The 26,795-nt window shown below is 35.0% G+C and overlaps 1 protein-coding gene across 3 annotated transcripts in view; it reads left to right on the top strand.

The window, feature by feature from the left end:
* The window catches only part of LOC134535818 (proteasome activator complex subunit 4B-like), a 119,504-nt gene that overhangs the window by 24,799 nt on the left and 67,910 nt on the right, over nucleotides 1-26,795 (top strand). For all 3 annotated transcript variants that reach the window (XM_063375110.1, XM_063375109.1, XM_063375111.1), the window contains 10 exons: nucleotides 116-331; nucleotides 2,815-2,913; nucleotides 3,770-3,907; nucleotides 8,483-8,698; nucleotides 10,792-10,949; nucleotides 12,777-12,866; nucleotides 16,597-16,777; nucleotides 18,174-18,428; nucleotides 21,268-21,396; nucleotides 23,455-23,646. In XM_063375110.1, the coding sequence (XP_063231180.1) occupies nucleotides 116-331; nucleotides 2,815-2,913; nucleotides 3,770-3,907; nucleotides 8,483-8,698; nucleotides 10,792-10,949; nucleotides 12,777-12,866; nucleotides 16,597-16,777; nucleotides 18,174-18,428; nucleotides 21,268-21,396; nucleotides 23,455-23,646 (1,674 nt within the window). The remainder of the gene's footprint in view (nucleotides 1-115; nucleotides 332-2,814; nucleotides 2,914-3,769; nucleotides 3,908-8,482; nucleotides 8,699-10,791; nucleotides 10,950-12,776; nucleotides 12,867-16,596; nucleotides 16,778-18,173; nucleotides 18,429-21,267; nucleotides 21,397-23,454; nucleotides 23,647-26,795) is intronic.

The raw sequence follows: 26,795 nt of genomic DNA, 5'->3' as shown, positions 1-26,795 counted from the left end.
TTGAGATAGAAATTTTTTTGTTGGATGGAGAAATGAGGAAAATCTTTTAGAGTACTTAGTTTTACCGTCTTTAGACTAGCATGAAGTATGATTTCTGTAATTGGTTTCTGTGCAGGAAGAAGAGGTAGTGTGCGCTGCAACCGCTGATTTCGAAGACTTTGTCTTGCAGTTCCTAGACCGTTGTTTCATGATGATAGAGAACAGCTCGTTTGAAGCTACGCGGCTCGAGCGTGATGAGGAGAAACGCAGTAAACTTGAAAGTGTGGTTGAGAATTCACTATCTTCAACCATTAACACACTTCTCTCCCAAACCTCTCCTGAAATATTTAAGGTTAGTGTTTTTTGCTAACATATTGTTAAGAGTAATATGTGGTGGAAATCTGGGTTGGTTAGGTATAATCAAATTAATTGGTTCAGTTTTATTTATTACTAATGTCTACACCTTAAATTTAATTAATACATTCAAGATCTCTGTCCACAACAATTAGTCTTACACTGGTGATTGAAACATTAAGACTTTCCATTGGAACTTGGCTCGACAATGGCTCGCTCTTCTGTCTGTCTCTGTCTGCTTCCTTCGCACACTCACCCACACCGCACCGCAATACAGCCCCCAACTATCGCTCGTCGCACCCGATTGGCTCGCCAGGCCTTCACTCGCAGGTATCACCTCCTGATAGGACATTTCCCTCTTCACCTCTTGCTGATCACACAATACAGTCAACTCTCGATTATCTGCTGTAATGAAGGGGGCCGAGGCCGCGGTTAACCCAAAACGCCGGATAATACACTTTAACCATTTTTTTACCGCGCAATGTAAACAAAAACAGTCAGTTCCCACCCCCCTTATCGTGTAAACGACCACGGCCGCGACGGAAGGCAATCGGAAGTACGATAATGTGTTACAGTGAATAATACGAGTAAATTATGTACTACTATGTGCCAGTATACATACGTACAGTATTAGTATATCATTATATGAAATTGTACGTACTAATTTATGCAGTTGTTCAATGTCTTTGTAGTTATGTAAGAAAAAAATATAACAGATGCAGTAACACAAACGAACAAACTGTGTGGGGTAGATACATAATGCACTTTCACATCACATTACTGTCAAATAAACATTACATAGACATTCATTTTACTTACGATTGGTGCACACACGGCAATTTTCTTTTGACTTTCCGGCCGTTTGGAATAAGAAATGAGGTACAGTCGAGTGCATTTAAGTAAAATGCTTCAGGTGAAAAAATCTCGGACCATTAGCCCACGTGTTTGTCTTGAGTATGTTTATACAAACACGTATGGTCGTATACGTATGTCGGTATGTGCATATGAATATGTAATGTAAACAAGAATTGAGGGAAAGATAGAATGTTAATTTATAGACATTTTAAAGCATTAAAAAACAGACAAAAATACTCACACATATTAAACATGCAAAAATTCTTTAGGCCTACACAAATACAATTGGCAAATATGTAAACATAAATGCATGTACATAGGTGTAATAGGGGTACATTCTACTGTACAGCTGTTATGTACGCTAAACAATACAGGCTACTTTGATTGAAAACAATCTGTAGTAGACTTTTGTTTTTGCGATGTGCTTTCTTTTCTTCTAGTCGCGCTATGAATTTTTCTTTAGGTAAGTTTGTCTGACAATAGTGTATCATCTTCCTGCTCTAAATAATCCAGCAAATTATCAGCCCATTCCAGAGCTGCTCAGTGTGTAATACGCTTCTGTGGAATCAGGTCACCATCACTATCGTCAAGAGCACTGTCATCTGTTTCTCCCGTGTGACCTTGGGCGCGTGTCGCTCAACATCTTGTAGCCTGGCAGAGTACAGTCCACTTCAAACCATTCGGTGATGCAATCACTGTCAACATTCCAGTTTATTTAATACCTGCAGTTTTTGTTCAATTGTTAAAACAACTCGTTTACGTTTGGAAGTAGACATCTTGCGCGCACGACTGATAAAAATTCATTATTGACTGCGACTGTACAGCAGACAAGACAGCGCTGCGCCAGCCAGATGACTCACGGGAGAGGGGTAGGAATCGGAGCGCGTAAACAAAACTGGTGCAGACCTTTTTTATCTCGGTCATCCAACAGCGTTGCTACACTGCGCGCCACAGCAGTCTGCGCGAATTAACACTATTTAATTACATATATCTGTTGTAAACTGATGATAATTTTAACATTTATGAATATTATTTTGAGTTGTTAGATCAACCATCTCCGATACCCTGCAGGTTCTCACCGGATTTTTCACAAGTGGGAAACATGGACACTGCATTTAGCCTGTGGGTTTTCTGGGTGTATTAGTGTTTTTTACCATACATTACGCTCTGTCATTGCTCCATTTCACTGTTTCACTCTTCATCAGTTGTTAATTACCTCGGTGTCAACAAGAGAGTAAACAGTAATTTTTTCATTATTATTTTTTTAATATCGAGTTAATTTTATTATCCTGTTTATGAAATCAATATAGTTAAAATCTGTTGAATCTAGTTCATCCTCAGATCAGTTCTAATTAAGTGCAAAGAGGAAGAATGTTTATGGGTAACTCTTATAGAGGAATATCAAATAATTTAGGGCAGGTCATCAAATACAACAAATTTAAGGTTTTTGACTGATTTGTGCATTCATTAATAGTAGATATAAGTAGCAGTTTTCATAAGTTATGTTTTATAGCATATATTTGGAAGCTTTGTGGTTAGTGACATATTCGTGCACTAGCTGACTCTCCGATAGTACCAAACTTTTGTGTGTGCTTGTGAGAATTCTTTTTTATTTTTTTCATTTAGAGTGCTCTGAAGAAACTCCACTCATTTGTAACAAGTCGAATTCTGGAGTCAAACGTTGCCGGGCAGTTCTGTGCTTCTGTATGCCGGGTTTTCGCGAGGGTTTGTATTCTTTATTTACTTATTTTAAATTATTTAATTTGGACAGTGTAGAGTAAATAGTGTGATTTTTTTTTTTACTTGACACTCATAATGATTATATCAATTCATTTTTTTAAAAGATTTTATTTTGTTTGTAGTTACTTATAAATTGTAGTAATGACTGTTTATAAGTGTTTATGGAAACAAATATTAACATGTAGCCTTTTGGTGTCTTTTAACCAGAGAAATAAAATTAGCTTTTGTGTGATATCGTTTTTTAACTGTTCCATTTTAGGTATTGTTAGAGTCATCTTACAGTATGTTATGTATCTATGATGAAACAGACGTTGTGACTTGAGTAATAAATAGGCAGCTGTCAAGAATAGTTAAGAATTAAAAAAAAAAATAAAAATTAGTAAGATTGCTTAACTAAAATACAGTTTGTTATTTTATCAGATTTAATGTTTTTTTTAATCGTGATTCATGACCTAACTTTACAAAAGTTTTTGTACTTAAATGAATACATATTAAAAAAAAAATTTTTTTAATATGTGATGCGGTTAAATCTCAATGCGGATAACCCACCCGCGGATAATAGGGAGTTGACAATAACAGAAAACCTCACAACATTCAAGGTGAATGATGTTACTGATAAACTGCAATGAGAAATATTTGTTTCCAAGCTCTGAACCCTCTCTTGCCTTCACATTGAGCTAAATACTATTTTAATGTTAACATCTCATGTAAAAATTCACTTTTCAACAAAATAATATTCACCCAGCCTTTGTGCATGATCGAAGTTTTGTGTAAAATATCCTTTAAAATAAAAGAAATGTTGATTAAAGACCCCATTTCATATTTGGTTTATGTTCCACAGGTAAACGGTAAGGAGACGCTGCGGATGTTAGTTCCTTACTTATGCGATACAATCCTGCCTTTAGTCGAGTCTGAGGAAAGCTTGAAGGAGGAGACTCTGGACAGCGAACTACTGTATAAACTATTGATTCTGTCACAGGTACGTATGTTGTGTTTCGCTATGTACAGTAACACAATAATAAGATTTGCCTGTGGAGTGAAAAAAAAAAATGTATATTTAGTAATAGTAACTAAATTTTTATATAAGCTTAAAATAATAATGGTAAGAACTAGAGCAATGTTAAAATGGAAGTCTTTCTCAAATGTGTTATGCATGTTTTATTATTTTTAATTTTTTAATTTATTTATACTCAGGATGAGTTTCATGGATGTGCACAACAGACAAGACAACAATAACAAAAATACAAATAAAAATATAAGTAGAAATACAGACTTCAAATAGAAAAATACAAAATATAATAGGACAAAGCAAACAATTGACCGACCCGTGATATAAACAGTATAGGTAATTATAGCATTGAAAGGATAATATATGATCATCTGCAAGGAACGTTTCTTGTAACATTGAATTTTAACATTAATATTTATAGTGGATTATTTAAAATCCTAAGAGTAACTTTATTTTTATTGTGAATGTGAATTAAGTCTTTGTCAAGTATTTTTAAACAGAGCCGCAAGTTGTCCACATTCTAGAAAGTCGGGGAATTTACCTGAAATCTGGTAAAAGTGATGGAAATTGCCCAGTGATATAATGTTAGGATAAAATGTCATGGTCTAGTCTGCCAACACTTAGACTGTGAAAGCCTTTTTTTCCCCTCCAGATTGTGTTTTGCTGCATAGTCGTACACACTGTAAAATGATGTACTATGCAAGTTTTTGTCTGAAATAAAAAAAATGTAAAGAGAACTAAATTAGCTTTGGGGATGGTGGAGGCTGTATTTTCTTTATTTCATTTCGAAAATTCTAAAGTATGTTTATTATTAAAAAAAAATAGCCAGGGATATTTTAAATTTTGGTGGTTAGATAAAAGTTAGGGAAATGTTATTAAATATTTAGTGTATACGCTAGGGAGATGTTTTTTGTGTCATGTAAGGCTGAATTCTGTCTGTGAAGGGTCTCAGTAAGATGTAAGAAACAATATGTTTTGTATAGTTTTAGCCCTTTTGACTATGTAAACAGATTTCACAATGTTGAACACACTATGAAACATTGTGACTATGACAGTGTAAGGAAGTAGTGATGAACGTAGCGTAATTCCTGCCCCCTGCTACCAATAACACTGACTGAGAATGTGTGAGGTTGATGATTTATTAATGTTTCATAATTAATTTATACTCATGTTTCTTTTATTATGTATGGGTATTTAATGTATTTTGTATTTGCTTAAATATATATTATTAATTAGTGTTAATTTTTTTTATAAATCTTAGTGTAGTGTGTTTTATTATAATTTTTTTTCACTATAATTTCCTTGATCATTTAAATTAACATGTATATTAATTACATTTTTTTGAAATTTTAAAACATGTTCTGGGCAGTAAGACTGTAAATTTTCTAGAACATTCTAGAAGGTTTAAAAGGAAAGGAAGATACGGGCGCGACACTCTGCCGCCTGTAAGTTATTTCTCGCCTCAGATTAGTGGGCGCGTGGCTGTGCCGCAATGAACGAAAATTTTCGCTGGATGCTACCTCGCCAGCCAATCAGAGCTAACATTGAGGTGGTGTGATGTGTCTTTTCAGACTTTCAGAGAAAAATGTTGTTCCAGTTATTTCTCTTTGTATGGTCATATATCTCATTCTGTATTGTAATTGGTCAGTTGACACGGGGTTGCCTCCCCCTTTGTTTTCACCTTTGTATAGGAAGACAACTTCGTGGTTCAGTTAGTTGTCGCTCAAACGTCACTGCTTGCGGCCGTATCATCGGCAGCTCACGGAAAAGTTGAGCTGAGTTGCGAATAGAGAATTTCACGCCTGTTGGTTGGGGCCAGGCAGTGTGTTTACTTTTTTTTTGGACATTTAATTAATTAGGAACTATGACAGGTGTCGGCATCGGCCCAAGGTGACCAATTTCACCCTCCCGGGACATATCCGGGGGATATGTTAAACATATATACAAAGGGACGTTAAATTTTTTTAATCCCGTGACAAGCTAAGCCTACAGTGAATGTGTGGAAAATCATCTGAACCTGTTATAAGCATTGGCAATAAGACGGACTTAAAAACAAAACTTCAAAATCATCTTATATAAATATAAACTTTTTCAAGTGTTTAAAGTGTCTTATTACGATTCTGGGCTAACCTGGAATTTAACAGTGCAAACATTTATATTGGTTTTTTCTGGAGAAAACAAAAGTACAGTATATGATTTTGCCAATGAAAAAATTACATATAAAAGTTCTGTTTGTGTCTTTTACTGGAGACTATTAGAGTTAACTCCTGGATGCCTATTGATGATGAGGCATTGTACAAAGAGTTAATCTGCTAAGGAACGCCAATGTTAGTCATTTGTAGCAAGCGTATGTGGAGATATTTAGTGGACATACTTGGTAATCAGTCTGCCTGCTACATTGGGTTTTTGTATAAATTTTGTATTAGACTATTTCTCTGGATTTTTCAATTTTTAAGCTTTGCATATGTATTACTGTATTTACTGAAAAATATGATGATTATTAGTTATTACCAAAACTAAAATTGGGAGTCTCATAATGGCCAACTTACATCTGGCTGCTGGGAGAATGTGAATTAAGAGAGCTTCTAGCAGGCACAGTGATGGGGACAGCTTTGTTTGTAAAACGACACGCACTGCCGGAAAATAACATAATTTACCTTGGCATGGGTGTGACATGAGACAATAACACTCTGAAATGAAGGAAGGAAGGGTGAGAAAGTGGCCTTATCTTGGGGTGCAGCCCTCACCTCCTTGTCACGGGCTGCTAGCTTCCCAAGCCCCCTCCCCTCCTTCATGCTCCCAGTCTATCACTGTTGCAGCTTTTTAACTGCAGCCGTGGAACTTGAATTTTTTCTAACTGCCAGTTGCTGTTTTGAGAGAGGTAATGAAAATCACTCCTTATGAGAGTGGCACCAGAAATCTTTTGTAAATACTGTATAAATGTACTAATTAAAAGAATTTTCAATTGCTGTGTGTGTCTCCACTTTTTTTTCCCTAGATTCACAATCAAAATGTTTGGGGTACCATTATAGTGAGTCACATTATCATTGGGTGGATACATTAAGTTTTGTTGTAATTGTCTCTAGATGCCAGTATCAATGTGTGCTGCTCATTATATAGCTGCAGTATTCGTAATTGACTAATTGTGTGTATGGTTAACCATTAGAAGTTAATTTTTTATGTTTCTAAAGCTGGGTAATACATGAAATTAAATTCTATAGTCCTATTTTAAAAATGCTTCTTTATACAATTCTGAAATAGGTCAATTTTTTGAAATCCAACACAGCAGGTGAGGCCCAGTCATAATTTGGAAACTTTGGTATTTGGATTAGGGTCACACATGTTTTGAAAATGGGCTTATTGAACATTTTAGGCTTTGTAGTGAAATTATTTTTCTCTCCCTTTGGTTTTGGGGTTGAGACCCACGGGCTGATTATGAACCCACATTTTGTGATATAAAAGACAGTAAACAACGAAGGTCATGGATATTACCGCAGAAAGAATCTATGCGAGTACAAACACAACAATTTTCATTAAACTCAGATTATTGATGATGGGATAGTACACATAGTATCATTTGATCATGAACAGACATTTTGGACGGTATTCATTGCACCGGTGCTGCATTATATCCCTTGTATCAGTTGATGCTATGAAGTGAAAAAAGTTGGCGATGTAATACAGTATAACTATAATGAGTATGAAATAATGTTAAACTGTACTGACACAATTTTCTTTGAACATATTTCAGCATTTCACCTATAAAAACTGAAGTTTAATTTAAACAATAACTGCAGTCATGGAGGTGGTTTTATATTCATCTATGGTTTCATGTTAACTACTGCACTACACAGGCATGGCAACATTGACAACAAACATTTTGTTAGTGCATCTGTTACTAAACTAATTATGAAACAAATCAACCAAAACTAAATGCTTGAAACAAGGAAATAAAATATCAAAAATAAATTTTTGAGCCAGTAGCAATACAAAGCAGTCATATTTTACTCACAAAAAAAGTTTATTAAACAAATATATTAAGGACCCCATCTACCCAAACACACGTATGGTGTGCAGAGTTTCAGGAGAAACCACGTGATTTCAAAACTTCTCAAGATATCCGAGTGCTCTCTGTTTATGAAAAACATTGAAGAATATGCTGAGGGCATGAGTAGTTCTGTTTCTGTATTTGATTTTGAGAATGTATTTTTACATTTTTAGAAGTGTGAAAATGGCCAAAATGAGTATTTTGAGAATAATCTTTAGGCATGAAACATCTGGTAGAGATTTTTAAACCACTCAAGTGACTTGCATTAGACCATCTTCATTTCTCCATGATGAAATATTATGGTTACCACTTAGTTCCATAGCTTACCAAATAAAAATTAGTTATACCAGAGACATGCATCGCAGCGAAGGAAAAACACCCTATGGGACAAGTCACATGTCGGAAGTAAGCAATATTTCATGCTTTCGAGATGAGGCGAGTGACGCAGTTAGAGTTGTAGATAAAATAACATGCCGTTAACACTTGCTGTTGTGCAGGTGGTTGGGTGCCCAGGATCAGCTCTGGTCCCGTACGTTCCTGCGATCACGAGCGTCTTGGATCGTACGCTCCACCTCACGTGTCGCAAGGGCTACCTTTCCGCCAGCAGGCTGCTAAAGAACTTGCTGAACGGACTGTCGGAACTGACTCCGATGGAGTTCCAGAGCCTGCCACGAGCGTTCAGTGAGCCCATCAGCAAGTACTTGCCCGTCAGGGTGAGTTCCGGCTCTCAGTTGCCGAGTGTGATGTGGTGCTGAGCTTGTTTCAGGAGCTCAGTTGCGATGTCCTTTCCTACAGTGAATTGTGATTTAAATCTAATTATAATGTGCCTATGTTGAAATACAAAGTCAAGTCGCTTAAGAAACAACACCGCATATGTGATGAAAAGCACATTTTTCAGGAGAGCTTGATTTCATTATGCATCATGCTGAAACTGAATAGTAGCCAGTGTTAGAAATAGACCATAGCAGTGCATTCTGTTGGATTTTCGGCAAATTCACTTCGTGAGACAATGCTAAATGCTTAAGTTTCCATGGAGAAACAAAAAACTAATTTTCGAAAAAAAAATCACCTAGGGGGATTTGTTTTTTAAGCGACGTTTTGCAATAAGGCATGTTTTTGTATCCAAATATTCATACTCATTTTGGCTATAACTTGATAAAAAAATTTAATGCAATTTAATTTTATTGAACTGTCATTGAAAAATACTCCTATATTATCTTATGTAGTTAAATGTTTAGAATAGTTTGCATTAAAATGCATGTGATGGCATCAACTTTAAAGAACTATAGGTTTGTGTTTCCTTTCTGTCAGTGAGACATTAAAATAAAATTACTGAAAAAGGTGTAAGATAGGCATTGTCAATTTTGTGCAGTTAAATGGGGTGATTATCATTTAAGTAGATTTACTGTATTCACCCGCAGAAAGGTTGCCGCTGTGTATGGGTTTCATCTATAATTTTGGGCAAAATAAATATCAACATTTTCAATATAAGAGTAGCCCTCAAATATGGATTGCACCATTAGTCTGTCTCCAGTAGAATACAAGTGAAGTCTTTATGGTCTGTGTCCCGCTTATTGCCGCTTAAGAAACACAGCACTGGTTCTTCGTCTCTCCCCTTTTTATTTTTTGGCCTATGAATACTATTTTTTTTTGCTCATGTTTACCTTCCCATCAATTATATTTTTTTTTTTTACCCGTCTCCTTTCCAAAGAGAGAAAAAAAAATGGCATGCTGCTCAATTTTTGCTGTCCGTTCTTGCTATTAAAAAAACTCCCTTTTCAGCAGTTTTGTCGTGGTATGTTGCTGTAGAAAGTGTGGGAAATCTCACTGCAAAAACAATGTTTGGATAAAGTTGGGCACGGAAACCTGCCGAGATAGACGTGATGGTTGTGTACGTGCTAGTTTACCGAAATTTACAGCGATGAGAGGGGGAGGGAGAGCCATAAACACTGTGGCATGACCACACGCACCCTCTCCCCCCTCCCCTCTTGCTGAGCGCCAGCTGGGCGGTGGCCGCAGACACATATTAACAGCACAGTTCATGATGTTTTACTCTAAACAATTTACAGTTACTCATAACATATTTATTGAAAGCCAACACAGGCTAGTTATTTATGCACATATTCGACCACACAGTGCAATGTTAATTTTTTTAAAATCAAAATGAAAAAAATTCCCCTAAGGGTTACAGTACATATTATTAAAGAAAAAATTGGCATAAAATGTGCGATCTATTTGCTGGTAAACACCGTTAAGGGTGTCTTCAGGCACAGAAGTCACAAAGAAGTAATGAAACCAAAGGGCTTGTCATAAAAGGTACAAAGAAGTCCCAAAATATACAATAACAATACTTTAATTTCCAGCAGCATTTTTTAAAGTTTCATTTTATTTTTAATTTAAATATTTTGAGACACACCACGTAAATCATATGGAAATGCAACTTGGATATTCAAAGAATTTTATAAGTAAACTTAAAGTAAATTAAAAACTTTAATTGAGATGTCAGCCCTGGATCATTTAATGCAATACTTGATTATAGTGCAACTTAGATATTCAAAAAGCTTTTATAAGTAAACTAAAAGTCAATAAAAAATTTTAATTGATGAGTCAGCCCTGTAGATAGTAATTATATTTTCTTTTATGTTTGATTTTAATTATTATATATATTTATAAAAACAATGGCCAGTGACTTAAGAACACTTTTAAGAAAATTTCATTCAAAGCCATGAAACATTTTAAGTATTAGTAGAAGTAAATGGGAAGCAGAGTAATTACTAATTTTAATTCATAGTATTTTTTTTCCTAGCATTGGGGCACGTCAGGTGATATTGATAACGTGAACCTCAAGTGGTACATCCCAGGAGAGGACGAAGTGTCCTGCGTACAGGGTATAATATCCCGGTATCTCACGAAGGAGCTTGACACTATCGACATGTATGTAAAGGGAGAGCTATCTCTTACAAGGTAAGTAAGCTTGCACTGGATTTAGGTTTTATATACTGAAGTTTTTTTAAAAAAACTGTTGCCTGTTTTTAATTAAAATTTTTTCTCGTAACCTTAAAGCTTTATTTCACATGCTGTATTGGTTATTTAATTGTCTGGTAATTACTGTTAAGTTATTTTCCTTGTAAATTTTACACTTGTTAGCTCCCTTGCATTTTATGAAAATTTAAAATTTTTTATGAAAACTATTACTCAAAATGATTCTATTTCAGAAAGACATTAATGAATTTAATGATCGGTGCGAACGTAATCTTGTTACTCACAACATAGATAAAACCAAAATAATAAACCTTTCCTAGGAAACATTTGCCTGTTAAATTTGATTACCAATTAGATAACACTTTGCTTTAAAAGACCTCTGTGTTATTTTATATTCTAAATTATATTATCATCAGCATGTTTACTATGTACTTAAGTTACACAAGTTCTTGACTACTTAATTACTTAACTTACACAAGTTCTTGTACTCTAGTGTTAATTTAATTGACCACGTGCTATGCCACTCTATTTAGCTATTTAGCATTAATTAGGTCGAAAGGTCTAAATTAGATTACTGTTCATTAGTTCGGAACAATATTAATACATCTGATTTAAAAAAAAATTGAAAACATTTAAAACAAATTAATTAAGATTGACATGGTACCTCCTATGGTCATCAAGGCCGGTCCCCAACTAGCTAATATCCGCACCCTCACATCGCGTCCGTGCAGGGCCCGTGGACGATGGTAGGGAGTGCCCAGTGAATCCCCCCACCTCATCCCGTAAGAATGCATGTATGTATCATTTTAATCTGGTGAAAAAAATCCAAAAAGGCAAGTGCACTGTAAGGGTGTGTATGGCCCCTTCAGAGCATCATAGTAAATCAACTCTCATTATTTGTGGGTTCTGCCTTCAACACTATTTGATAGGGGAAGTTTTAAGTATGCAATATCAAATGGAATAGTCCAAGCAAGTGACGAACAATCTTCTGTTTGACTCTAGCAGCCAATAATTATTCATAACATAAATAATCGCATTGTGCATTGGAAAGCATGCAAAATCATGTGTTGCTGCCGCCATCTGTAAACGCCTATAAAGTTGTTCAGTTCATAACTGTTTTTTTTTGTTTTTTAAAAATTCCGTGCCACATTGAGCAATATTTGTTGCATTGTTAACTCTGTTACCTACTCACTTCCGTCACCCTGTGATTCTGGTATTACTCTGCCGGTTGTAAAAAAGTTTCACTTCAAAAATTTAGCAGCCATTTCAAAAAAATTTGTGTCTAGAATGAAACTTTTCTCAGTGTAAATTTACTTTTCATCTATTTCATAATATTTGGTAAGTCTCTGTTGAAATTTAATTTAATTTTTACTAAGATTTCTTAGTAAAATAATATATATATATATATTTTTTTCAATTTATGATAAAATTATTAAAATTATGTCTCAGGTGCATTTATCAAGTAAAATTATGATCCTTTTACAATCTTAAGAATGTCACTCAAATTGTAAAGTGTATGATGTCAAAGTAAAACATGTGATGTTTATGTTTATGTTTATGGCTCTTGTAATTTTCTCAATACAACTATTTTTTTTATTGTGACATATCCTTATTGTGTAATGTATCCCAGTGCATATTCAGACCCATCTGTCAATACTACTTTCCATTAAACCATCATGTTTGTGCAAACAAGCAAACAAAACTTTTTTTTGGCATACTATATTTTTCCTTGTTCATTTATAGCTTGTTTTTCAAGCCAATACAGAGAGTAGTGTGGCTAATGATTTTGATGTATGCTTTATTTTTCAGGGAAGAGCTCCATTGCTCACTGAACATCATCCATTCTCTCCTGGAGTGCAAGTCGTTACTACCTCTGTGGGAGGAGGAACCTATTCACCTGTAAGAGTAGTTCACTTTTCTGGTAGTTACTATCAAATATTTCTAACTTGCAGCATAACTAACAACATTTTGTTTGGATTCCTATTTTTTAAACATTTGAACCATGTGTATGTAGGTTTAATCCAAATATAAACTTTTATTGAAATATTGTTTGTGATGTACCATTAAGGCAATCGGCAGATATTTCTTAAAAACTGTTCAATTATAAGTACGACGCGCATACCACATTTTTCATAATTTGTACATGCTTTTTAACCTAAGAATATTGGGAAACTGCAGTTTGCATGTCACCATTAGTGGAATGCTAGTGTGATTTTTCAGAATTTTATTTAGGCTGTACTGTGGTGGAAAAAAAAGGTGTAGACTATAAATGCATAGTTAAAAGTATTTAGTTTGAGCATAGCAGGAATTGCATATGTTTTTAAAAAACAAAGAAATTGTCTAATTATTTGATGAAAGGATGTGAAATGGTGCAACCAGTGAAACGTATCATAGCCTATCATAGACGCTGAAAGTTTACAAAAAAAACATTGTGGACTAACATAGTTATGCCACAGAGTTGAATATGGGGAGTTTGAAGAAATGTGTATAATAGAAACTGGAGATAACATTTTTGTTAGTATACAGTAAATTCTTTATATAACAAATTGAAGGGATTGAATTTTTGTGTTTGTTATAGCGGAGTTTTCTTTTATAGGGTGGAACGAAATGAGGCAAGTAAATTTACGCTGTCATATATGTGATTGTACTGTCACAAAAACTGCAGTGCATTTGCTTTTGCTAGGTCTCCACTTTTATGATGATTTTGTGATACAGAAAATAATTGACTTGGATATAAACTTAAGTTAATTTAGAAAATGTTTGAAGATTAAGGTAGATTACTAAGACATGAGTTTACAATAACATGAAAGAAAAAGTTTTTTTTTTGAAAGTATTATCTTGAAATTCAGAAAAAAAGTCATAAAAATTTATTACTAAAATTGAATCATAGCTACAAGTAAAATTGTAACAGGTTAATAGTTATACAACTCAATTTTTAATAGTTTATCATTTTAAAGCAGTTCAGTGTAAAAGTTATTAAACTCAAATTATGTACACTTTTTTGTATATTGCCAAATTATTACTTTTACAAACATGTGCAACTTGCAAGCTAAATTAAGACGTGGATGATGTTAATCTTGTTTCCAGAAGGAAAAAAAAAATACTAACACACTTTTAGACATAGTAAACTGTGAGTTAGCCGTAGGGGCACATTTAGTTTGAAGTCCTTGATAGTTGAGAAATTACAACATCTTTAAGCTTTTCTGTGTGATTGCACTGTATAATATTCAAACTGTTTTTTATATATGTATCTCAAGATGTTTTTAATTTGTAATGTTTGCTGATAAGTAGGTTAGTGTGAATATTAAAAATTTTAAACATCAGAACAAATAATATATTATATTTACTCTATTAATTTTCAAAGAATTACATTTTGAAATATTGAATATTCAATTTTACTCATTTGGTACTTACATCATTGTATGTACATCAGCTGGTGTATTTATAGATAATGAGGCTGAGTCATTGTTTAACAATATAAATAACCAAATAAATATAAACCCAGTTAAAAAAATATTATTAATAATAATAAATGGGTCTGATATAACTAGCCTTATATAATTTCAACATTTGCACGTATAACAGCTGAATGGTTAAAAATAAAATGGCAGAACAATCTATTATACCGGGATTTTTTGAATGTTTAAAGAAATAATAATAAAAAAAGCAGTTTGCAACCACTGCAAAATGATTCTTAAAAATTCGTAAGAAATCTTTGTTTGAATTAAGAGTTTATAACCATTAATGTAAAATTGTCTACGCTCGCCCCTTTCTTGCCAGACCTGGCAGTCAGCAGTCTCTTGCGGACTTATCTCATCCCTTCATTCCCAAGCGGAAGGCTAATTGAGTGCAGAACAAAGAAGCCACTGAGTCGTGATGTTGCTGTCGGATCTGCCTTCAAGGCGGGTGGCAGCATAAGTGTGACCATAGTCCGTCTAAACCACAATTATTTTAATTCATTAATATTTGTATTTAAATATTGTAATCTTTCTATAGCATATAAATTGAGAATAGTGACAATACAATACAATTCAATACAATAGTTATTTCCTAGCAAAATATTGTTCAATCAATTTTTGTGCCATTGCTCCATTTTTTATTGGATTTCAAAATGCTCAGATCCATGGGAAGTATAAAGTGATCAGCTCAGTTGATGTCTTATAACAGAATGTTGGAATAACTTATTAAAGAGTGCCCACTTATTTTGTTAAAATATTGTTGCGAAATACTTTTGGAGCCCTAATGTTGAAGTTTAAAATGTTTCTCAGACAGGATTATAGGAATGAAATATGATGAAAAATAAAAATGAAATGAAACGTGTGTCCTGTAAAACATCACTCTAAAATCTGACAAAAAAAAAACAGCCCAGTATTAGTTTGGTACAAGAACCAATTTGGAACTGGAGATAACCTAAAGCCCAAAACACAAAATAAAACAGTATCAAAAAATTAAATTAATGCAGATGGTAGACACAGTATTATAAACCATTCGCTGGGGAATAGAGAAGTATCTACTAGGATCGTGTTCGGATACTTAAGTGTGGAACCAAAATCAAGACCCTTAAAAAAATATGGAAAGCAAAAATTATAGAATGACCAAAATTAAAAACAAACAAAAAATAAATAAAAATAACAAAAGAGTGTGTTAGACATAATTCAATATTTAATACTGTTTTAGTTTTTTTTGAATCTATTCAAACAAATATCACAAAAACTATTTTTGTTTTATTCCAAACTTATGTTCATCCAAAACACTAAATGTTTCACATGAACAAACATAAATCATGTAGGTATGTCTCGGGCTAACTGTACCTGTCATGTCTTAGTTATGTTTAATCATTACGTTGTTCATGAACTAAATATATGACTAAACAGAAGTAGCACAAAATGAACTTTGTATCATTACTGGTGCTAACCAATAACTGCATAGTTTTAGAGGAATGAGATAACACTGAGATTACGCTTAACTTACTGCAAAGAAATTAATCTAAAATTATGAAGGGCGGCAGTATACCTGAACATAAAATATCCCACTAATATCTCATTTCATATCTCCAATAAAAAAAAGAGTATTCATCTGCAATGACTCGCATGTTAAATCTTTGTCGAAGGGTCCTCCGCCCTTGCCAAGTTTTGGACAGAAGCAATAATCACTTCTCCCTCAACCAGATGTCTTCCGCACCTACCGTGACGTGCTGACCGGCATACCTCAGCCGCCATCAATCGGCCGCACATGAATGTTGATGTGCCCTAGCACAACTGAGACACATGCTTGCCTAGCAACCAACCAGCCACAACTAACATAACTTCTTCAACCGCAACATCCAGAAACCAGCAAAAATCTATGCACATCACTTAATAAAAAAGGAAAACCTGTAAAATCTAATACTTATTTTTTAAAAAAAGAAGAAAGGAAAAAAAAAACACAAATCCAGAGAATAGATTTCAGTCCGAAAAAATCTTTGTACCAATATGACTTTAAAATTTTTTGAATTCAATATTCCCTAATGAGTATATTTTATATTTGTAGTCAAATTCGATTTGAACTAAAAGGAAATGCTGATATTTGAACCAGCTTACTGATGGGGTATGCTTAGTTTTCAGCTAAGTCTGTGCTCTTTTTATCTTAGCATCAGAGGCGAGACTCCGTCCCACCCGTTCAAGTTGCAGTTGCCTCTGTGCGACAAACACGTGGCCATGCCGGACGGCGGGAACGTTCGGAAGACTGTCGTGCACGCTATGGACAGACTTCAGGAAAAGATGCTCAAGGATGCTGAAGACGATATCAAATCTTTGTTTGTTTTAATCACGGTAGGTATTCTATGACTTTTTTTTTTTTTGTTGGCTGTGTGCATTTCCACCATATAGGCACTAGTGCATTCATAAACTTTAATTATTCTCGGACAGCATTTTTGCATTTGATTTTGCATTTTTGTCGTGCACATTTCACACCAACTTTCTGTAGTTCTGTATAATTTTAATGCACTACCTACACATGTACAACATTTTACACCAACTGCATCTTGCTAATGTTATCCTGGTCATTTGAGGAATTATGAAAAAAAAAAAAAATTCAGCTTTGCTGGTTGTAGTTACGGCAGCCAGATTTTCAGGTATGTTGACATTTGGGAATTTTCTGATGCTTCACAGTTATAAGAATTTAAATTTAAATTTGGTATTGTTTTTACATTGCGTGATTATTAACAGAAAGGTTGAGCAACACCAAGAATATTTTATAGACTGTTCTACTACTTGAGTGTTTACTTAGATGTTCATAAATCAATACAAGTCTTGCTAGGTGTTGTTATTGAACCGTCACTTCTTGAATTGCCCCACAAGCAACCCATTACTGCCATGAGGACCAATTTACCAAGCAGTGGCATAATATAAATTTTTTTTTTGTGATGTTATTTCTTGTGGTCTTAGTAGTTAAAAATGGATGCAGACCTAAACCTGTTTTCTTTACTGATGCCAGTTTTTATATCTAAAGATTATGCAAATGTAATCAATAACTCAAGATTCTGAACTCTTTCAAGTGTGAGCATTATCAAGTTTCAATTTTTGGATAAACAGATGTTAGGTATAGAATAGTCCCTGTGTAAAATTAGTTGCATGACATTTTATGTTTGAGAGTATTAGCTCCAAAACTTATATACAGATTTTTAGAAATTTTTTTTTTAACAAAATTAATTTGGAAATAATGTCTGTAGATTGTGATTTGCATAACTGTGTAATAAAGTGTATTCCAAAATTGTAAAATACAATATGTAAATATCAGACGAGGTTAAAAAAAACATTGCTTTAAGCTTTAATACATTTAATGAACTCTGTGATAACAAAGTATTTTGGACAAAATTTTGTTGAATTTTTAATATCTTCAGGTTTACCATGTAAGTCCTTGTTCTTCGTAAACTTATTTAGTTGGAACGGATTAAAACTATGTAGTGAGGTGGCATAGCATAATGTCAAACCCAAGAGTTGCATGCCAGAGGAGCTGGGTTTCAATCTGATCTGGCCATTCTGATTTCAGTTTTCATTGGTTTCCTGAAATCACCTCAGGGAAAGGCAGGCCATTTCTTTCCCAAGGTTCCTGATTTGTGTCGTTGTACAGTCTTTAAATACTGTGCTGTCAACGAGTTGTCATTCCCAAGTGAAGGAAAGAACTGAGTATAACTGTTGCTGTAGTAGATGCTCTCTGTATTCGCAGATCTGGGAGAGCCTGATGTTCGACATGCAGTCGGCGAAGGGCTCGTTCGAGATGCACTGGAAGTCGCACCACACGGTGAAGAAAACCCTCGGCAGCAAGCTGTTCGGCAGGAACAAGCATCTGCGGCTGCTGCTGATCGACCGCGCGACCCTCCAGCACGACATGCTCAACCAGAAGGTGTTGCTGTGGCTGACACCCACGCATCGCACCATCCTGCTCGACCTGATGACGCTGTCGACCAGCCACTACAGTGAGGTGAGTTCAGTTTGTACTTCCTCTCCAGCGCGTATAAGGGTGTGTATACTGGGGTAGTGTTCAACCAGAAGGTCTTACTGTAGTTATAACCACCATCGCACCTGGTGACGCTGTCGACCAGCCACTACAGTGAGGTGAGTGCGTTTGTACTTCCTCTCCAGCATGTATAAGGGTGTGTATACTGGGGTAGTGTTCAACCAGAAGGTCTTACTGTAGTTATAACCACCATCGCACCTGGTGACGCTGTCGACCAGCCACTACAGTGAGGTGAGTACAGTTTGTACTTCCTCTCCAGCATGTATAAGGGTGTGTATACTGGGGTAGTGTTCAACCAGAAGGTCTTACTGTAGTTATAACCACCATCGCACCTGGTGACGCTGTCGACCAGCCACTACAGTGAGGTGAGTGCGTTTGTACTTCCTCTCCAGCATGTATAAGGGTGTGTATACTGGGGTAGTGTTCAACCAGAAGGTCTTACTGTAGTTATAACCACCATCGCATGTGGTGACGCTGTCGACCAGCCACTACAGTGAGGTGAGTGCGTTTGTACTTCCTCTCCAGCGCGTAGTAGTGTTTGTATACTGGGGTAGTGTTCAACCAGAAGGTCTTACTGTAGTTATAACCACCATCGCACCTGGTGACGCTGTCGACCAGCCACTACAGTGAGGTGAGTGCGTTTGTACTTCCTCTCCAGCGCCTATAAGGGTTTGTATACTGGGGACGTGTGAAGCGTCAGAAATTGAACTTTGACTTAGGAAACATTAGAATTTTTTTTTTTTTTTTTTTTTTTTTTTTTTTTTTTTTTTTTTTTTTTTTTTTAGGTATTTATTGTAAAAGTGGTTTTAACTGGACCATAAGCCATAGCTAACACACATGTTATGGCTTGCAGAGACTTACTAGGTAAGAGAACCAGTAGGGTAACAAAATATATAATAACTTTCAGCAAACTGAACAAGCGTAATATGTATATGTATTGTAAAACAGCACACAACACAATGCCCACCCATTGCTTAGTTTAGATCGATCATTGAATTAATCTGTGAACAATGGCACAAATACCAAATTTAGTCATGTTTTCCACATTTAATTCAAGAGCTTGAAGCAAAGTATTTGTATTTAACTCCCTATTATCCACACTGATTTGGAGTTTTGGTGATGATTTCAAATTGCATGTCATCTGCAGAACAGGTACACTTACATGTTATAAAGGATTTTCAATGCACTGTGTTGCAGTAGCATAGCCAGGATTTGTGTATGGGGGGGGGGGGGGGTTAAGAAGCATGGTCTCCCCCCCCTCCATTAGAGCGGGGGTCTGGGGGTCCTCCCTTGGAAAAATTTGAATTTTAAGGTGTAAAATAGGGCTATTTGAGCAGTTTTCGGTACTTAACTTTAAATATTGTAATGGTAAAAATATTATTAATTTTTAATAAATAAATTGTTTGAGTGATGAAGTAAGAAATTAATTAAAGATATTTTAATCAATCCAAGTGCCTTTTCCATGTCCCACTCAAAATCATAAATCATGCTCGAGCTCGACAATACAAAAAAAAAGGAATAAAAATGGTTGGGTTTCGGCAGAACTGGCCTATTCCTGGAAACAATTAGCTTTAACTTGAAGAGTTACCCAGTCACCAACTGCTTATAATTACCGCGCTGGTTAAATACAATAGGTGTAAGATATTTGAAAACTTGGGACCCGTCACGGCGTCACAACCTTATAGCTTCTGCTCGCGACAGGGGTAGGGGAAGGGAAGGAGAATCGTTAGGGCTCGCTTACTCTTCCCCTCCAGTGCAGTGGCCGGTGATAGCAGTAAGACATCCAGGCTTTTAGCTAACCTGCTTTCAGATAAGAAAAAAAAAATGTGTTAAAGGGGGGGGGGGGGGGTTTAGAACCCCTAACCCCCCCCCCCCCCCTGGCTATGCCCCTGCTGTGTTGTAATATATGTTATGGTTACTAAGGGCCATTTACGAAAAGGTTTGATGATATTTTAGTGAAACATTATTTTATACAACACCTTTTCCAAAAATAACAAAAAATATTTGGATACAACTTTGAAATGATGATTTTTGTTTGTTTTTACGTTTTTAGGCTTCAAAGTTATTGCATCATATTAAAACTGTATGTGTGTTTAATATTAATGTGGTAAATTTATTAATGGCATGCTAAAGACTACATTTTAGTGTTTTATGTAAAGCTTTCTTATGAACTCATCCTCTTAGAGCATTTTGGAACAGTTGCCTACATTTTGAAAGAATCAGGTTCCCATCCCAGTACAGATATAAAGATGGTCTTTTTTTCTCAATAGAATCATAAAAATCAATCTAGGAAAATGCAGGGATAGTTTGTAACCTAGGCAGTGGCAGATTTATTTTGCGATTTTCTGTTTTAATGAACTTGCTCTGTAACCAGGCAGATTGTAGTTAGTAAATGAAATGACTTCAAATGTACTGACAAATATCTGATAACTATGCAAGGTAGGAATATAATATTTAAGAAAACTAATCTGGCTGTCTGCAATATGTATTACCTAAAATATTTTAAATTACCTAACTTAAAGCTTACTGTAAGATGTAATTATCTCTGAGCTGCTGACAAGCAGATGGAATAGCAAAATTGTTTTCACCCCATAAAATTAAAAAAAATTTTACATGTCTTTTTTGAAAATCAAAATTGTAAAAGATATTATATTTGCAACTTTAATTTTTGCATAGACTATGTAAATAATTATTCTACTTGTATTTCAAGTGCCTACAAACTTTTCATTGTATGTATGATTAATTTCTATTTAACAATGATTACTGTGTGACAAAATACTAACTGTAAAAATGGTATTTTCAGGTGCGATCTCGAGCTCAGAACAGACTGTTCAACACGTTCAATAAGTTTTACTATTCATACTCAGCGTTGCTCCCAAACATGTTGGAGAATTTGAAAAAGGATTCCAACCAACACCATGAACTGTTCAAGGTAATTGTAACTTTACTTTGCATAAAACATACTTCAGAGTTTTTGTGTGCCATGTGAATTTTCAGAATGAAGTTTTATAATAACTAATGTTCCTGAAAAGGTTTCCACCCCCCCCCCCCTCCCGCAAATTTCAGTTATTTTAATAGTAGAGCTTAAGGATAGTTTAAATCTGCCATTATAGTTGTCACTTTTTTATTATAATTTTAATTTTAATTTTTAATTATTTATCCAAGCTTTTTGAATACCACCCCGTAAATATAATCTTTATAAGCCTTTTTATTCTCTCATAGACTCTTGCTTGTAATGTCTGTATGAAAAATTTGTAATTAATCACCTTGGCGATATGTCATGAACATGATATTTACATGAAAGTCGACTTCAAAAAATCTGCAGAGCTGAATTATGTGGCCGGTCAATACATAAAATACTATTAACAAGTATTTTAAGATGCTGTTAAATTTATTAAACATATGTGTAAACATACTTCAGCATAAGTATTTGCAAGCATTAAACACACCATTAACAATTTTATGGTTACGTGGACTCAGTTTCAGTTCACACAATTTTTTTTTTTTTTTTAATTTGGAGATCTTAGTGACGAGGCTTTTAGGGAATGTGTGTGTTTTTTTTACTATTTTATTTCATAGACTGATGAATGTAGACAGATACTTGTCTTTTGCCCGGGCTAAAATTGACTTTTGCTTAGCGAACGCAAGTGCCAAATTCAGCTGATGTGCATTTATTTACAATTGGTAATTGTAAAATTATAATTTTACACAAAATAAATTTACATGTACTAGTAATTAAATATAAAAAGTGCATTGTATTAATTGAATCTCAAGATTTATTAAGGCTGGTTTTGTAACATAATGTTTGTTATTTCATTTTATTGCCATTACTATTATTTGAGGACATTTCCTATAAACTAATCACAATAGCGCTCTTGCATATTATATTTTGTTTCAAATATTCTTAACAAATATTTTCTTAAGTTAATTTAATAGCTGTAAAAAGTCCATCACGTTATTATTACGTGTATGACCTTTTACAGCGGGAAACAAATGTTTAGTAAACATCTGGCAAGAGAATAGTTTCCCAACAACTAATGCAAGAGCTCTATTTGAATGAATTTACTGTACAATCCCTTAATTAATAGTAATCACAATAAAATAAATTAACGAACTCAGCATGTGGAACTAAGTCTGAAGTGCTGTGACATGTTAAATTTAAAAAAAAAAAAAACTTGTCTGCCATGAGAAATATTTGGGAAAGCTCTTTTGGAAAATAAGCTTTTAGTGTTGGAGAGAGACATGTCTTTGCTTTACTGCATTTGTATAGTATCCACCATTGAGAGTTGTTGTGGTGTGGTTTCCACCGTTGAGAGAGTTGTTGCGGTGTGGTTTCCACCGTTGAGAGAGTTGTTGCGGTGTGGTTTCCACCGTTGAGAGAGTTGTTGCGGTGTGGTTTCCACCGTTGAGAGAGTAGTTGCGGTGTGTTTTCCACCGTTGAGAGAGTTTGTTGCGGTGTGGTTTCCACCATTGAGAGAGTAGTTGCGGTGTAGTTTCCACCGTTGAGAGAGTTTGTTGCGGTGTGGTTTCCACCGTTCAGAGAGTTTGTTGCGGTGTGGTTTCCACCGTTGAGAGAGTTTGTTGCGGTGTGGTTTCCACCATTGAGAGAGTTGTTGCGGTGTGGTTTCCACCATCGAGAGAGTTGTTGCGTTGTGGTTTCCACCGTTGAGATAGTTGTTGCGGTGTGGTTTCCACCATTGAGAAAGTTGTTGCGGTGTGGTTTCCATCGTTGAGAGAGTCGTTGCGGTGTGGTTTCCACCGTTGAGAGAGTCGTTGCGGTGTGGTTTCCACCGTCGAGAGAGTCGTTGCGGTGTGGTTTCCACCGATGAGAGAGTTGTTGCGGTGTGGTTTCCACCGTCGAGAGAGTCGTTGCGGTGTGGTTTCCACCGTCGAGAGAGTTGTTGCGGTGTGGTTTCCACCGTCGAGAGAGTTGTTGCGGTGTGGTTTCCACCGTTGAGAGGGTTGTTGCGAGGAAACTGGACTTGAACAGGGCACGCTGTACGTGCTGCTGGGGCCGAAGCAGCTGCCGGTGGTAACGCGGCGCGACTGGGGCGTGCTGCGGCAGCTGTTCCCCGCGCTGGTGCGCTCCCATCCGTCCGAGAAGCTGTCCGTCATCAGGCTGCTGGAGAACATCATAGACACGGTGCACAAGCTGCTGCCGACAATCACCATAGCCTTGGAGGTGAGCTGGTGCCACACTTTCTAGTCACGGGCATGCATCATTCGCCAAATAATCTGATCGCTAGGGGTTGTCAAATTTTGCTAAAGATGAAATAGGGAAATTTTAAAAAATCACTTGCATAAGAAGTTAATATACTGCATTTCAATTTAACGATAATTGCTTTGATGCATAAAACACGTAATTTTTTTACGAAATATGATGGAATCACAGTATTTGCGCGAAATTAATTTTTTTCTGCGAAAAAATAAATAGGTTGAATTGTTATGAAACATGCACAAACAGTTGTTTACCATATAAAGCTATTATACGCGGGACACCATCTTGACTATTTAGTTTTTCTGCAGCACCCATTGAGTAGAGAGAGGCGACAAACATTATAACTTCAGATACTCGTGGACAAATTGCAGATGGCGTTGGTAGTTATGAAATATAAAATATTGAATTAGTGGTACCTAAATATTCTACAAGTACAGTATCGAGTCGAAGCTTTGCCTTTACTTTGAGACCTGACATTTCAACAGTTTTTGGAGGGCTACGCAGCAACAAAATAAGCAGTTCTGAAATCTGATGTTGGGAAAGTTGACATGATACGAGGTTTGCAGTTGTTGAATAATGACTTTCCAGAATTTTCCAGTAGTGCAGTCAAGTGGGTCTGGCTGCCAGTGAATGTGCCTTGAATATGCCTTCTCAACGTACAGCAATATAATGTGTGACAAACACACATCTTTGAGGGCATAAAACATGGAGATAATGCTAGCAATGTTTTGTGGTGTTAAAAGGGGGGGGGGGGGGGAGCGGAATTTTGCAGCAGGTAAATAAAATTTTATTTTCTGAGATCGTGGTTGAGTTACTAATCTTCACCTACATAAGCATGTGTTTCAGATCAGTTTCTGACTTCTTTTGTAAATGTATATAATCTTGAGAATTTTAGTCTGTTGCAATGCAAACTCAGTATGCCAAATTTAACTGTAAGGTGTCATAGTTGTACTTAAAACCATTTTTATTGATAAATTTTGACCTGATAAAACAATATTTTTTATAAAAAAAATATATATGTGTATTATTATAATAATGAAATATTTATAAATTTTAAAGGAAATAATTTTTTTCCTCCAAAATTTTGTGCTTGAAATAACATGTTTTATTCAATGAAGTTGACCATTTTTATTTATCATTAGCCCTACCGATCTCTCGTTAGACTGCAATAAGTAGGGACAAAACTTAATTGTTTTATTTTTAGTTTAATTTAATTTTTAAAATCGGAGATTTCAATGTTACTGTTTTCATTTTTATATATTGTCTTCATTAATAAAAATGGTGCATTATTTTACAAATATGGAACCAAAATATTTATTTTACATACTTATTTGACCAAAGCAGTCTCATTTTGACTGACACATAATGTACTTATACAGTAAAATGATCAGTAATAGTAACTAATAAGTACTGAATACTAAAAAATAAAAATAAATGGGCAATTTTTTGTGTGTTTTAAAAGGTGCCAATGTTTTGAATGAAAAATTTGATGCAAGATCAAACTATGTATTATTAATATTTTCCAATACATTTATGTTATTTGTACACTTTGGTACAAAATTCAAGCTAAATAAATTACATTCAGTGATTTTTACTTTAGTAAAAAGTAACTTTTTTGTTATTTTGGTCCAAGGAGGTAAAAATGGAAAATATTTATTTATAACTAAAAAACTCCAATTCCTTGATATGAAAAATATTGCTTTTGTTTAATGATATTATATATTCTGAGAGTAGGTTCAAAAACTTTTTTGAAACATTTTTTGACACAACCAACAATTACTAAAAGGGGTAGAAAAATTAGGAGTTAAAGGAAAAAACTAGGGATGGGTCGATTCGATTCTCCGTTTCCTTGATACCACCGATTATTAAAAAATTTGGGTACTCGGTATCAGGTACTAAAAAAGGGCAAGGTAGGTTAGGTATCGGTTAATTTAAGCAAATACAGTAGTAATATATTTTCGTCTGAGCTTTTCTTCCATATTTTAATATATCTTACCTGCTGTATGCGCATAAAATTCCTAATAATGCTCATTATTATTAAATATTAATTTTATACTAATAAAAATAAAAAATAAAAACAATGTTACCGGGCATGTTTAACCTCTAATTAAAACTCCATGATCGAAGAACATTATTCGTCACTCATGTATTGGACGTAAATAAATTGTAAAACGACTAATTAATTTTATTTACAGTTAAGAAAAGTCCATTGTTTTTTTGTGAAGAAAGTGACGGTTATGAAACGAGATCACATCACTTGTCGTCACCATCTTAGTTGTGATCCATTGATGGATGATGGCCTCCACAAAACATCTGGTGCCCATAAAACAAAGTCAAGTCGAAACGTATTGATTCGTTGCGTACGGGACAAATTGTATAATGAAAGCAACAATCGATTGTAAAGAATTCTCTGGCCATACCGCCAAATGAGGCTCGTGTTTATTACTTGCAAAGGAAAACAGTAATTCACCGTCGTGCTATTGAGGTTACTGTGAATTGTTTCGCATATGCTATTTATTTGGCACAAATATTGTTTTGCTAAAACTATTTTCAAGTGTTTTGCTAGTTTGTTAGTAAAACGAATGTTCGCCGACTGGTCTGATATTGTATCAACATGTCTAAAGTTTGGGAACATTTTCGCATCAATAGTGAAAATGATAAATATGCAATTTGTAATCATTGTAGTGTGCAAATTTCACGGGGCGGTACTTCCAAATCTGCAACCAATTTAATGAAGCATTTGAAATCCCGGCACACATTACTACCAGAAAAAACAGAGTCTTTGAAGAAAAACAAACTTTTGTTTACAGCACTGTCACCAACTAAGTCAAAAAGTACCACAGAAAAAAGTAGTGCTACCTTTGAACCCATTTTGAACAAAGATGTTATGTTATCGGCGTTATCGCCTGTTAAAGAACCCTGTATAAATGTTGAACTTTTTTGTGCACAGCCTAGTAATAGCAAACAAACTTAATGTGAAGATGCTTCTTCACTGGTAGTTGAAAAAAAAACCTGAACATTTAATCCTTAGTTTATAATTATCCTTTATGCATGTTATTATCATTACGTAATGCATTCATTTCTTAAGTAGTTTTAATTATGTGACCAGAATT

The sequence above is a fragment of the Bacillus rossius genome, chromosome 10, assembly GCF_032445375.1.
Source record: "Bacillus rossius redtenbacheri isolate Brsri chromosome 10, Brsri_v3, whole genome shotgun sequence".
Classification (NCBI taxonomy): domain Eukaryota; kingdom Metazoa; phylum Arthropoda; class Insecta; order Phasmatodea; family Bacillidae; genus Bacillus; species Bacillus rossius.
The sequence above is the reverse complement of the archived record's forward strand: the minus strand, read 5'-3'. Positions and strand labels throughout refer to the sequence as shown.